This window comes from Bombus affinis, chromosome 18, assembly GCF_024516045.1.
Source record: "Bombus affinis isolate iyBomAffi1 chromosome 18, iyBomAffi1.2, whole genome shotgun sequence".
Classification (NCBI taxonomy): Eukaryota; Metazoa; Arthropoda; class Insecta; order Hymenoptera; family Apidae; genus Bombus; species Bombus affinis.
In genome coordinates, this window is record NC_066361.1 from 5121051 (window position 1) to 5135536 (window position 14486).

The following is a 14486-nucleotide window of genomic DNA, read 5'->3' on the forward strand; positions in this document are numbered from 1 at the left end:
TTAAATGTTGTATTTGCGGTTCTTCCAGGAGAAGACTATTTTTAGAATATTTATTTTTATTGAAAATTGTGGATCTTAATAGCCGAAATAATGGTATAGGAACACTAAATTTACACTTGGAATTAATATTAGAATAATTATATATTTATTTGATTAGCGATTTCTAAGATATTCATCGATACACACTTGCACGCGTCTCAGCACTTTCTTCCATACCCGACTGTTAACCGACTGTACAGTTTACATTCATCTGTTTTCGAAACACCGCGCACACATTTACTTCCACACACTGATATTCACATACAAGTATCTCTACTACGCATCTAACCCGGTCCAGCACACAAAATTACACATATCTCAATAATTTTAAAATATTTTAGAATATTTAGAATATTTTTAGAATATGTAGCGGCACATGAGTCAGAGGACAATGGGAATCGAGAGCGATTCATGGTGTTGTTTTGCCTCGAGGCATTGACACTGCCTTGACGCACGAAACGTAACGCTAAATAAACACCGGGCAAAACAATGTTGCCGCTAGGTGCAACGGTCGAACAAAGACGAATTTGAATTTTTCAACTCTCCCCCGACTAGTATAAATAAACGGACGTGATTGTAACATCAATCACATCAAAATCAGGCCGCGCTTCGGAACCGATGGACTGATAACGGAAATAAAGATGTGGCGATATATATCGCCGAAGCGAGGTGCCTAATGAACCATCAATATCCCAACGGTCCTTCCGCCGAATATTCGAGAAGAAGGCGTGCGTGGCAACGGTTGCGAATGCCTAACAAACGCGTGCATAGTGGGGATATTGAGGGGTGGTAAAGAAAAAGAATCGGATTCCTCCGAAAGTCAAGTTGTAAGAGCTTCAGTCTTGGAAAGTCACGGCTGGAGTTCGGAAGTAGATTGTAATCAGTGTGTTAGGAAATAAATTCCTTTTTTTTTTATTATTATTTTTCATCTTCGATTTCCTTTTTTTTATTTTACGTGACACGATCGCGAGCGAATCAGTTATTAACAGTATATACCGAGTATCTACGAATTATCGATCAATATCTACGAGATATCAGCGATCTAATTAACGAGTCATTAGCGATTTTACTTTGCGATTTATGTACTGTACAAGCGTATCAGCGAATATAGTCTGTATACTAATTTATCATTTTTAAATATATTTAACGAGTTGCAACAGCAAGTTCTCGTTATTCTACATTACAATTCTCTACAAGTCCTGCACAAATATATATAGAATATTTTGGGCTTATTTTGAAGAAGAAAAAAGTGTTCAAGTTTATCCTGAAGAAGCGCGTTGGAATGTTCACGAAACCTCGCGATAGATGGCACCTAATAAAAATATGATGGAAGCTGGTAGAACTACGAGAAATGAATGTCATCTAATCATCGTAAAAGTTTCAAAATGTAAAATTCATGAAATGTACGTCTAGCTGTTCGAACAGGCAGATAAGAGAAGTGAAAAATAAAAGAAAGAAGAGAGGAAGAATGCGAGACGCGGAGAGGATCTGTTGGATGCGCCGAATGGGTCGATGCACGGTGACGGAAGAGGAAAAATAAAATATAAAAAGCCGCGTCAAATGGGTCGGTGCACAATGACAGCGTAAAGAGCAAGGCACAAAGAATACTATCGCTGTGCATTGACCCGTTTAACTACGCCTGTCGAATTTCATCCCTTATTTTGTATTTGCAGCCATGTTTATGGTCCTCTGCTTCATGTTCCGTGCTTCAAGAAGAAGAACATCGAAATGTTATTGTGGATCGTCGACTTAAGATATGACGTCATCGAAGTCACCTCGTATGGTCAGTTTTCCAAAGATATAAAGAAGCGAAATATTGTGAAAATGAAAGTTTCCTGGATGTTAAGAATTACGTGAATGATATCGTTTCAAATAACTGTTTGATGCTTAAACCCTTTGAGTGTTGAATACTCGCGGCCTATGCCGTCCGTAAGGACGGCGCGCGTCTAGCGCTGACGATCGCTGTGGACGGAATACTTTTTCGTTAGACCAAACTCTGTTGATTGACTATTCAAAGTGCAAATCGTAATAAGTTATAGTAATTCTTTTGCACGAGATTAAATGATTCAAGAGCGTTATTTTTTAGTTATTTTTAATAATTTATTATAAACATTGAAATTTACAGTTAACTAGAATTTGGGTAATAAACTAGAAAACAATAAACTAGAAAACTAAATTTAGTAAATATAACACAAGTTAATAATTTACTTGTGTGTGAAAAATTCAGTGCTTGAGGAAACTAAAAAAACCAGATGTAGAGTTTTCTTACAAGTGGTGACCGCTTCAACGATAACGAGCCACTATTGGCATTTGTTTACTGCCGTAAGGAATGCATTTATATTTATTTCGCACAAACGTAATAGTGTTACTTCTGCGTAGGTGTTCGGAAAAATTGAAAAACCCATATATGCGTCCTTAGTCCATATCGGGCACTTGCAGAAAACGCAAATATGTGTCCTTAGTCCACACCGATAGCTTTCGCCAGACACATATATGCGCCCACAGCACTCAAAGGGTTAATCCTTTGCATTCTGAATTTTATTTCAATTTCGCTAACAGCAGCTTCCAACGCTTTTAAGTGTTTTATTTGAAATTTACTTTAACTAAGATATTAGAGAATGTAAATAAATAAAGGAAGAAAGAAATTCAGTGAAATAACAGTTTTATTCACACTATTGTTTTATTTTGTAATTTTTAAGCGTATAATATAACTTGAAACACTGTCCAGGATGCGATCACAAAAGAGGGTGGGAAAGAATGTCGAGTGGGACACGACAAAGGAGCACCTGAGATAAAAAGTGACGTCGAGTCACACTCGACAGACAAGTGCAAAGGGTTGATGTGAAGTGCTCAAATTTTCAAAATAGTTGACAATTTAATTAAAATGCAAATGAAGAAACAATTGAACGATCTTTAAGTTACTTAATCTTTAAAATATTTCAATTTTGAATACTCATACTTTTGGACAATAGTTTAGTAGAAATAATTGTTAAAGAATAGAAAGAAGCTGGTGGCTACTAAAAGTATCAACGATTAAAGTATAAAAGTTGCACCAAAAAAGTCAAAATGAAAGGTATATGAAAAAATACATAATGCAAGAGAAAGACATTTATACCCATATTTAAAAAAAAAAAAAAAAAAAAATCATTAAAATCACAAACTGTAGCGCGGGAAATTTATAAAATTCCTACGAAAACCTATGAATTGACAATTTCGAGTATCTCGGTGTTTCCAATATAGTTAATTAAATATATCTCCATAAAAATAAAAACAATGTTACATTTCAATGCAATCTTTAAAAAGAAAAAAAAAAAAAGAAACAGGATAGATCCAACAAACGAGAGAATTTAAATGAAAATTTAATACAAGGCTGATCGTTAGACCAATGAAATAACGCAATTTCCTAGTTATTCCATGCAACGTGAGCTCAACAACTGTCAATTCTGTTGAAACTGATTGGAATTTCAAAGCCACTAAGGGGTCCTAATGGAATCCGGTATTAACTGACCGGACATTTATGACTAGGGGAGAGTTTGTCTTGGAATTACCGCGACGCTCGCTAATATTTAACTGGAAGAGGGCTGGTGAGTTTCGGTAAGCCCGAAGTACGGCCCGAAGTCGAACCGGAAGGAAGCAGGCCGCAGATTAAACGGAAAACTAGCGTTGAATTTAACATTGGCCAACTCATGGGATTAATTAAACTATTGGTCGATTGGTCGAATCTATTTTAAAAATAAAGCTGGTGAAAAGTGGAATAAAAAAAAAGAAGCAAAGAAGAAAGTTCATGGAAACAGATTATTATGGAAGAAGAATAGCTTCGTTAACGTCGCGAAGATCTCTCGGTGAAACTGTAAGAAAAACTTGAGAGTTGCACTGGAAGATCTTGAAACACGAAATTCATGTCACACGTTCGCCGTCTTTAAAAAAGGTAAAACGCTCGACGTATCAAAGAAACGTGGTCGTTTCCAGGTTTTATCCTCTCTTTACCAGAGTCAGCAGATAATTTTCTACTGGTTTCTTTGAAACGTAGACCTTGGCAAGCGTGGCGCGAAAGAGTCGCCAGAGTATCAAGTTACAACATGTATATCTTTAACCTTTGAACGTCTCACTTTAGTTTTCACAATCGCCAGTTCTCTAATTCCTCTATCGATCATCCTATGGCATTCCACGTGCGCCATCATATTTTCATTTTGTTTTTCTACGTACAGGTTACCAACAAAAAAGAAAAATCTATTCTTCATACTTTAACCTTTTAAAGATAAGTCGTCAACTTAATCCTATGTTATATAACATTGGTAAATATAATTTACAAATCTTGGAAAAATCCGATTTTAAAACATTCGCTATTCTATCACATTCAAAATGCGCGCGTTTCTTTTCTAAGCGTCGCACCTGCCCTCTGCTGTTCGAGATCGGAACTACCGATGTAGAAGCTTTGGAAATTATTTTTAAAATCTTACTAAGCAAACGGAACAAGAGAAATAAGAACGTATTTGGTAGAAAAGAAGGAGATGAAATAAGAAGAAAAATGAAAGTTGGTACGAACCGATAGTTGAACGGGCCTGGAAGTGAACGATGGGATTGTTCGCCTCTGAGCTGGTCGTCTGTGGTCGATCGGTTATGGCGGCAGTGGTAGCGACGGTGCTTCTGGTGGCCAAGGTGAAGCTCGAAGTAGACGTGGAGGACGGGTTCGCTGCGTTTGATGGCTTAAAGGACCAGGAGCTGCAGCTGCTAGATTCGCAACCCTCCGCGGAACGTGTGGACGAGCGGCAGCAGGACCAACGCCTTCCACTCCACAATCCGGGGTGGTAACGATCGCTTAGACCAGGATTCTCGCTGGACACTGTGAACAGACCAACGAACCGTCGAATTAGTTATTTTATTAACAAATTAGTTATAAATCGTTGGAACATAGCCAATGATAGTTTTGAGTACAGACAGATGAACAAGCTTACTTTATCACTAGATATGTTCTATTCCTATGTTTCTTTTAATAATTTAATCAATAAAAAAGCCTTTAACACTTTAACTGCCACGCCGAAATCACATGTTTCGCTGAGGGCGCCACAGTGTTTCAACACAGTGCACCATTAGATGCAACATTTGTTCCCATTTTTTTTTTTATTGATATTCTAATAAAAATGTTTAATTGTTTAATGTGGCACTTTTTATTTTAAAGTATCTTCTATTTATCGGTTATATTCAAAATACCCTAACTGTCAATTTTCATTCAATTTTTACAATCGTAAGAAGTTGAAGCGTTCCGGTCCCAACGTGGCAGTCAAAGTGTTAATACTTAAAGGAAGACTATTTTCATAATTTCTATGAAAAATACATTTGCACCTCTGTATATCTTTTAAATTCTCTTTCATAATTTATTAATATCATCATGACGGTCCAGTCTTATTACAGTTCTAAAGAGATTTCAGGATGTTTCATGTAATACACGTAATTTATTCATTAAAGGTTTCTACGAGTTTCTGGCGAACCACTGTATGTTAGACGTGTGACGTGTGCTGTTAATTAATTTGGTTATCCTTCTAATTACTTTTATCCGATATGAAGTAGTGGTTGGATGTAGATGTAAGTGCCCAAGAAATACTCTCGATGTTCAACAACAAAATTTATTTAACAGTCAACACTCAACAATCCACAATAAACAAACAACAATCACGCTTCTCGAATATGTTTGCTTGGCTGTTACGCTAGACCCTTCGCACTTCGCTGTTCGAAACGGAATGAATCTATTGTTCGAAACCAAACAGATTCTTTTCTTCGTTGCCCCCCGATATCCCCACTACGCACGCGTTAGTTAGATGTCCGGCATGGTTGCCGCGTATAATTTCTTCCGAATATTCGGCGAAAGGACCGTAGGGATATCGATGGTACATTGGGCGTGTCAGCCTTACTCTTAGATGGCATAACACTTTGTGTCGCGAGCCGTTGGAAAGTTCCGTCGTCGAGTGTTGCCACAGATCTTCCGATCGTTAAGGAGAATATCTTAAATTTCAGCCAAATATAGATCGTTGTTAATACACGTGATTTCTTGTTTCTATTTAAGTTTTATATCAAGTTTTTCCCCGAAATATCGCGAGTCGTTTTGTCTATCGAAATAGATAACGAAGGGAAACAGGATGTAAAAATTTCGAGACTGCAGCGAGATTAGCTGGAGAGATCGTGGATCTGATTGGCAATGAGCATTAAATGAAAGCATACTGCTAGAAATCTATATAGTTCTATAGAGAAATGAAAATACACGCCACGATTCTGTCAGAGGAAAAGGGGAACAGTTCGAATCGATGATCATTAGCCTCTAACGAGAGAAGACAAAAAAACAAATATCGAAACGTCATTGGTTCACGAGACAGCGTTCGATTTATTCGAGGCGAGCTTTCACGTCGTGTTGTATTTATTTGGCAAATTATCTATCGAGTGTCTTCCCATATTGTACCCCGCCGAATATCACCGATGAATTTGATAAAAATCATGCTTGCGCTGTTTTATCTACGGATCTGATCAGCGATACTCCCCATTCCTCTATTTCGACCACATCGACAAGCAACAGCGCTGCCAAAGTACCTAGCAACTTCCCATTCGCGGAACTACGTCCCTGGCGAAACTTTTCCTCGCTAGAGAGAAAAAAAAAGGATCGACAGAAAAATTTTTCCTCGTTGTCCCACCGTGAAGCTTTTTCACATTTTGTTAGGGTCGCCAGCGGGAGACACAGCGAACTACAGAAATGCATTCGAGAATACATACGGAGGCGAGCGACGTGTCGATAAACAACAGGAATTGGTCTAACCGCTTCCAGTATGAAAACTGTTCCTTTAGAATTTGAAAATTCCTCCTTATACTTTTCCTACTTGGACTTATACTTTTTGTATGATAGCCATTGTAAGAGTTAGAAAAAATAGTACTGCAATTGAGGTTTGTAGCAATAGTATGAACACGAGTGTAAATAGTGGACTGAAAATTATAGTGTTGTGAGGTTATGGTTACAGTGGACGCTTATTTGTTCAGAAACATCTGAAGATAGCAAATAAACATACATAGGTGTTGGACAGAATTCTTATATGTATATGTATATGTATGTATATGTTTGTATAATACGCATATGACATATAAGAGGTATTTCCATTATTTTCTCCCACCTCTGTATATAAATATATTTCATAAAAAATATTATAAAAATAAAAAAGGGAAATTTCTCTGTACACAGAATATTTGATTACATTTGGTATTGAGTTTATGAGAACGTATTCAAGTCGAGATTTTGAGAATTTCAATTTAATTATATATTTCAATGCTTGCAAGTATGTCCCTCGGAACCTAACCAAACCTAACCCGGATGTTCCGGAGTTTTGCGTAGATGTTGCCAGTTGTAGAGTGGGTTGTATCGTGTTCGAAGACAAGAAAATCCACAGACGAATCTCGTGCGGGGGAAATAAGAGGTCAAGAGGAACGATAGAGCGTGTAACAAGGGGCCTAAGAATTAATTAATCCAAGTAGCTCGTTAAAATGCGATCCGCGGGAAGAAATCATAATAATTCCGAGGATTACAATTAGTTCCCTTGACCTTGTTTCAGATGGGCAGGCAAGTTGTTGCATGGAAAGCAACGAATATTAAAATCGAACGTTACCACGGTGAATGGGGTTTTGTATTATCACGGTAGGAAGATTTCATTTTTAGAGATTAAACAGACGAAACTAATTATTAAGATTGATACAGAATATGCTGCAAACGTGTTATTTATAATTAAATAATTTTCTGGAAATGATGCATCAAGTAAATCCAATGCATCAATTAAATCCTCTACTAATGTAGATAATTGTCATTGTAATAATTTTTACTTTATTTTTTTTAAATAAAAATCAGAATAATGATAGATATTTCATATTTTGTTGAGATTAGCTCATAGAGAAACGAGCAGATGAATTTGTAACAGAAAAATATATTGAAATAAGTATAAGTACAGATATAGTGTATAAGGTGAAAATCAAATAAATTGTTATCATTATTTATTAATTTGTAGAGGTGCTATATGTTGTCCGTGATAGTAGTAGTTGCCGGCTGTAGATTTCGCTGCTGGGGTACTGCTAATTATTCTTCTATTTTGATGCGTGGAAGAAAAATAGGATCGCGGGCGCCGGGAATCGAACCCGGGTCCCGAACGTTCGAAACCTAGAGCGCTAACCATTTCGCTACCGTGTCCGTTGCTTAGTTAGTGTCGAGTAGCGGTATTTGTTGTCGAGTGCCGCTACAAATTTAATATGTGATACTGTTGAGGTTGATTGACAGAGGAATAGTGGATGAATTTGTAATGGCAAAATATATTGGTATAAGTATAGGTATGAGTATAGTGTATGCTAATCCAGATCCTCACTCTTATAGTGTTACAATACAATAGCAGAAGCTATGATAGGGAGCACGTTCATATATTTATGACATTACCAAAGGGCATTACCAAAAAAGTTAATCTTGTAGCTGTAGCTGAAGGTTACAAGAGACAGAAATAGAAATCTATTTATAGTCCCACTGTTCCTAGGCCTTGTAATCCAAAACATAATTTATATTCAAGGGCACAATAATATGGATTTCTCTTTATTTCCAATTTTTAGTTTCACTAAATTCTATTCTCTTCTTAACAGATATATACAAACACGGATATACAAAAGTAAAGATGAAGCGTTTTTCTTGAAGTAATTACTTCAACACATTTAATAATGAGATGCCGATATACTTCAAATAATTAGATTTCGCTGGTTGAACATCCTAATGATGCAAAACTGTAATGTCATACAAAATTCGTCATATATTATTCAAAAATTTATTTAACTGTGAAGGGATACATGGAAGAATTGAGATATGTGACGAAATTCAAATTCTCAAAATTCTAACCTATACCACTATGATCTTCAGTCTTAAATGTAAAAACCAATTACTTGAAAACCTTGAGAACTAAAGAAAAAATTCCCTCTAACTTGTGCCATACTGTGCACTCATACTGCAATTTTTGTATTCTACGTAAAACAATCGAATTTCGAGCAATTCAACTAAAAGAAAGGAAAAAATACGAGTGCCAAAGAACAAATAGAATGTGCATGCAACGCTATGAAAGCACTGACCCGCGGACATCTTACAGAGACTGGAAAAACGTTTCGCATCCGCCCTCGAGAGCACGAAACAAGTGGCCGCTCCTCGGAACACGTGAAAGGCTATTCACAGGCTTTTTGCATGCGGCAACGATCGTCTTCTAGAGGATGCAACGTCTCAAACGCAAGAGCTCGCTTAAATCGACGTTTCGTATGAAATTGATGTTGCTGGGGTAGAACAGCCATTCTCATGGATATGATTTACGTAGGTCATTTCGATAATTGAAATTCCTCAAGCGAACTTCCTTTACCTTGAAAATCATTATAAACACGTAAAATCGTGAGAAGTCTGGTAAAAATAATTCTTATCCTTTTGTCCATGAATATTTGAATATATGTTATTAGAACACGTTGACTGCCGTGCGTGTTTTCATTGAAATCTTCTTCGGGCCACGAGTGCCACAGTACCAAGCGGACTCTGCTAGATACCGATATTTTAGATAACTTTAAAATCTCTGCTCTAATTCGTTACAACGTCGAAAAGAAAAATGGGAAACTTATTCCTTAGTGAGTCAAATAACAGTGAAAAAGAAAGCTTTTACGAGGTTAAACACAAATTCGGATAGTAGCGATGAGGAAGAAATCAGATTTCCTAGAAATAGAAATATAAATAGAATTACATCGTCCGATTCTGATTGGGACATTGATAAGTGCAATCGTAGTGATACCGAATGTAATGAAGATACTGTTGACGAGATTGTACAAGAATTGGTCATTGAGGAAGGAAGGAGAACTGACGATACCGAGGACAGTACAATTCAATTTGGTAAATGGTATGAATTTAATGATCGGCAGAAGTCATTTTCTTTCCCCGAGACAGACGGCCTGATTAGGCAATTACCTGGCGATGTCAATCCATATGATGCGTTTCAGCTGTTCGTTGATGACGAAATAATAAACTTTCTTGTATCAGAAAATTGCAACAAGGGAGAATGTAAATATTAGAAGATTTAGAGAACTATTAGCTGCAAAATTATTAGGGTTCTTTGAAAATACAAAAAGCCCTTGTCTTCGTCGGAGTCAGCATAACATCGCCGTTCGGAAAAATGATTTCGGAAGAAGCATTAGACGCGCATGCAAACTACGTTATGCGGATAAAAGACGACGAACGGACCGACCGATCAAAGACACTGGAGAATATAAACAAAGCAACAATTTATTGTCCAAATTGTCCCGACCAAACTCAGCTTTGTATAGGAGCTTCCAAGTTTTACATTCTAAATAATTTTCTTAATAAACCATCTTCGCATTACTTTTATAACAATTCAATAGTTTTACTACTTCCTGTGGAATATCTTTCCAAATACCTACGACGATCCTTCGCAAGTAGTCAAATAAGAGTCACCAGAACGCGAGTGACGCGGCTCTGTTAGAAACTTTACTGTCAGCCGAATACGGGTGACGCATTCCTGACAGGAACTTTGCTGTCATTGAATGCGGGTGAGGCGGCCCTATCAGAAACTTTGCTGTCACCCGAATATGGGTGACGCATTCCTGACAGGAACTTTGCTGTCATTGAATGCGGAGGGGGCGGCCCTATCAGAAACTTTGCCGTCACCCGAATATGGGTGACGCGACAGTCAACGTGATAATACATGCAATTGTTCACCAAAGTATTTCTCAACGCTTAAAGAAACATTTTATCACAGAATCTGATAGAAATTATAGAAGCTCATGGACTTTTCGTAAATCCACTTTTTATAAAAGTTTCAATTTCATTTAATCAATGTTCAATTATTCACAACAAATGACCTACTGCTATAAGTTGATTTATTCAAATAAATGAAATACAAGATAAATTTGTAAAAATAATAAGTGCAATGTCTTCGCTTGTCAATTTTATGGATTTGATCAGTGTAACTTGTTATCACGAGCTGTTTAAGTAGACGTATTACGCTTGTTACGTGAAACATTTGCGGTGTTCTTGGGTGTAGTGCGTTAAATAATCGGTGTTTAGCTCAACAATATATTTATTAACAAGTGTCTTCGTTTGATCGCGTCGCGTATCGCTCTCTGTTTCGCTAGTCAACATCGCTGCGCGGTTACAACTCGACTTTATCGCTTTCTAGTTCGAACCTAACTGTCGATCGGATTCGATTCTTTTCTTTTCGTCGCCCCTCAATATCCCCACTATCCACGCGTTTGTTTGGCGTTCGCGAACGTTGCCACGCACGCCTTTTTTCTCGAACATTCGACGAAAGGACCGTTGGGATGTTGATGGCTCATTAGGCACGTCGCTTCGGCGATATACATTGTTGCCAAGTGCCAGCACACATTTAAAAATTTGATTAGTCCGCAACGAGACCCAACCATCGTGGTTATTGTCGTGAAAGCTTCTTAATCCAAATATTTTCACTGACCTTTGTACGTACAAATAATATTATAAATTTATATGCTTCCGTTACACGTTGGCGAAAATCAGGAAAATCTTTCTTATTGAATTCTTTTCTGCTAATGAACCATGGATTTCTTCTCTAAGTAGATCCACGAGAAGCTGGCATAAATGAAAGCGGATTTTGTTATGGTAGCTCGTATTCATTAAATACTCGCAACTGCTAAGCAGCTTAAGCTTCGCCGTATATTTTTAACGCGAGAAAAAAAAATTGAACTTACGAGAAACATCGATTCGCTGGCGAAAAGTATTTCCAACGATGGAAATCAGCTTAACATTCAATAGCTTAACAAAGTAGCATAATCTGGTCTGAACATCGAATAAACCAATTGTGTAAACCACTGTCAATTATTCGCCTGTATGAATCTTCAAAACGTGGAAAGCAAATCGAAACCGACGAAAACTTCTCTAACGATAATAAAACTAATTTAACCATCGATCATTCGATCCGTGCGCCACGAACAATCGCTCCAACTGTAGAAAAAATCCCGATATTTTCCACTAAATCTGGATGAGAAAAAATAGAGCGCTGAGTTTTACATTGTTACATCGGCTTCATCGAAAGAGAAAAGGACGGTGACACCAGTGTGAGCCAAGGGATAATGTTCGTAGTTGATTCGACATGTGAAAGAAAGATGGGAAAAAAGATTAATGGGTCGATCGTTTTTCAAAATGCCATCAACACAGATGTGTGATTTCGTGACGTTAATGTGCTCTGACAATTAACACGCAGGACTTATTGTTTAATAAAACGTCGATAATGATCCATTCACACGTGCTTCGCCATCCAATCGTCTTTAATACTCGATGGCTGTTATATCGGCAAATGATCGAATTGAAGGCAGATTATGCGCGAGCGTATTCCACGCGTAATGAACTTCCACGTGAATACTTTCGAAAGCAACGACGCATAGTAAAGAATCAAGAGATACTGGGTTGGCAACTAAGTGATTGCGGATCTTGTCAATACCACCTAATGGCAAAATCCGCAACCACTTAGTTGCCAACCTAATATAACGTAATAACAATCGAAATATGAAAAGGTAAGGCACTTTTTCAGAGTCTAATGTATTTTTAACAGAAATTTTAAATTACCTCAAACTACTTTCATAATCTTCTTTGACACTCTTGTTCTTCCGCAAAGTATATTCTTATTTATTAACTGTTTATTTAACCTTGGAGTATTAATTTCGTTGAATAACAATATAAAAATTGGATTTTGTAGATCTCAGAATTTTCTTTTGTGTCACGACTATATCTCAAAATATTAAATTCATCATTTTGGCAAAATGAATGTATCGGCTTGGCAACTAGGTGATTGCAGATTTTGTCACTAGGTGGCATTGACAAAATCCCCAATCACTTATTCGCCAACCGAATAGACTCTCAACGAGACAAAAACACGATTATTCAAATTTATTTCTTTCCAATGTACAATATTATTATCATGAAGAATTGGTAATTGTAGTGTTAAACCAAAACCATTGTTACAAGCAAGATACGTGTCTGCGTATTAATTTTTCGCTGGAAATTACGTTTCAAGTTCACCGACACGAAGCTCTACACAACCCGACACAGGTGTCTAACTTCCGTCCGTCAAATGCGGACCGGAAATCGCGTGTTTACGAGGAATGCGGCCTAGACACGATTAATCTTTATTAACATGGACCTCGCGCAGCGGAAATTCTTTCCAACGACTGCATGCATATGCATTCGTTCGCAAAAAGACAAAGTGAAAGAAGGGGAGACAGAAGAAGAGAAGACAGAAAGAGAGAGGAGAGAAAAAAGAGGGAATTGCAGTAGTTTAAAGGCGTCGATCGATATCAAAGCCCGGAGCAATTTGTCGGCGGAGACAATATCGATGAGGAACTATTGTACACGACAGCCCCGGAGCCTACGAAAGTGCAAAGTAGTCTAGTTCTGCTTATTCGTCTTTTATCCTGCCCTCTCTCTCTAATTATCCTCGTTTCCGTCTACCTCTGACTTTTTTCTTCTCTTTCTCTCTCTAACTCGCTCTTTTTTCTTTTTCTTTCGTTCTTTAACCTCCATTCGCTGTTTGGCGGAACGACGGCCGAAATTTCAACGGAAATCTCGTAATTAATCGCCTCATTAGCATGTACGAGTCAGCGAATTTGATTTATATTCTATCGTATAGCGTACGTGTTATGGAAAATGTAGCTTTCTGTCAAATAAAACGATCAAACCTTATATTTTTCGCCTCACTGATATTTTACATTTTTCTTTTCTCCGCTGTTTGAGAAAAATATTTTCAAACGTGTTTGAACGTTTCTACTGGTGTTTCTGGAGTGAGAAGGCCTCGGTGATTCTATTTGGAAAAAAGCTTCGAGTGCATCTTACCGGCTGAGCTCGAGGTAGAAGCAGATGGTTATAAGTTGTAAGTTAGATCTTAATGCATGCAGCTTCTTCCTGTAGATTTTATCTCTACGTGTTAAGTAATGGTTTCCTGATGAAACTCATGTTTTTAAATACCCAGAAACGTATGTTTGGACGATAAGGTAAATGTAACGCTATCATCTTTTTGGCTTCTTGCGCTGAAAATTAACGTTGCAATATTTCTCAATATCTTATAATATGTCGTATAACTCATCACTGATGCTCTTTCACTTTAACCATAACTTTGGTACGTAGAAAAATAATTCTAAATATATCGTGAGACCTTTTCTGTTCAAAATTACAGCACTCGACGTGTCCCAAAGTGTTGACTTTTTTTATTGTAGCCGCACCAATATAATCGAATGACATATGAACCCGATAATTGGCCAAAAGCTAACACGATATTTTCAAACATTCACAAACCTACAATCTTTTTCCATTAAAGATTTCTTTTTTAATGGAAAGAAAGCAAGCCAATCGAATGTATCCAGACAAATTGACAAATATA

At 37.2% G+C, this 14486-nt stretch overlaps 1 protein-coding gene across 14 annotated transcripts in view; it reads right to left on the minus strand.

Annotated features, from left to right (window-relative positions):
* The window catches only part of LOC126926433 (tyrosine-protein kinase Btk29A-like), a 193861-nt gene that overhangs the window by 139049 nt on the left and 40326 nt on the right, over window positions 1–14486 (minus strand). For all 14 annotated transcript variants that reach the window (XR_007714548.1, XR_007714547.1, XR_007714546.1 and 11 more), the window contains one exon: window positions 4586–4882. Coding sequence is in view for 10 of the 14 variants with exons in the window: in XM_050742749.1 (XP_050598706.1) it covers window positions 4586–4882 (297 nt within the window). In the remaining 4 variants the exon portion in view is untranslated. The remainder of the gene's footprint in view (window positions 1–4585; window positions 4883–14486) is intronic.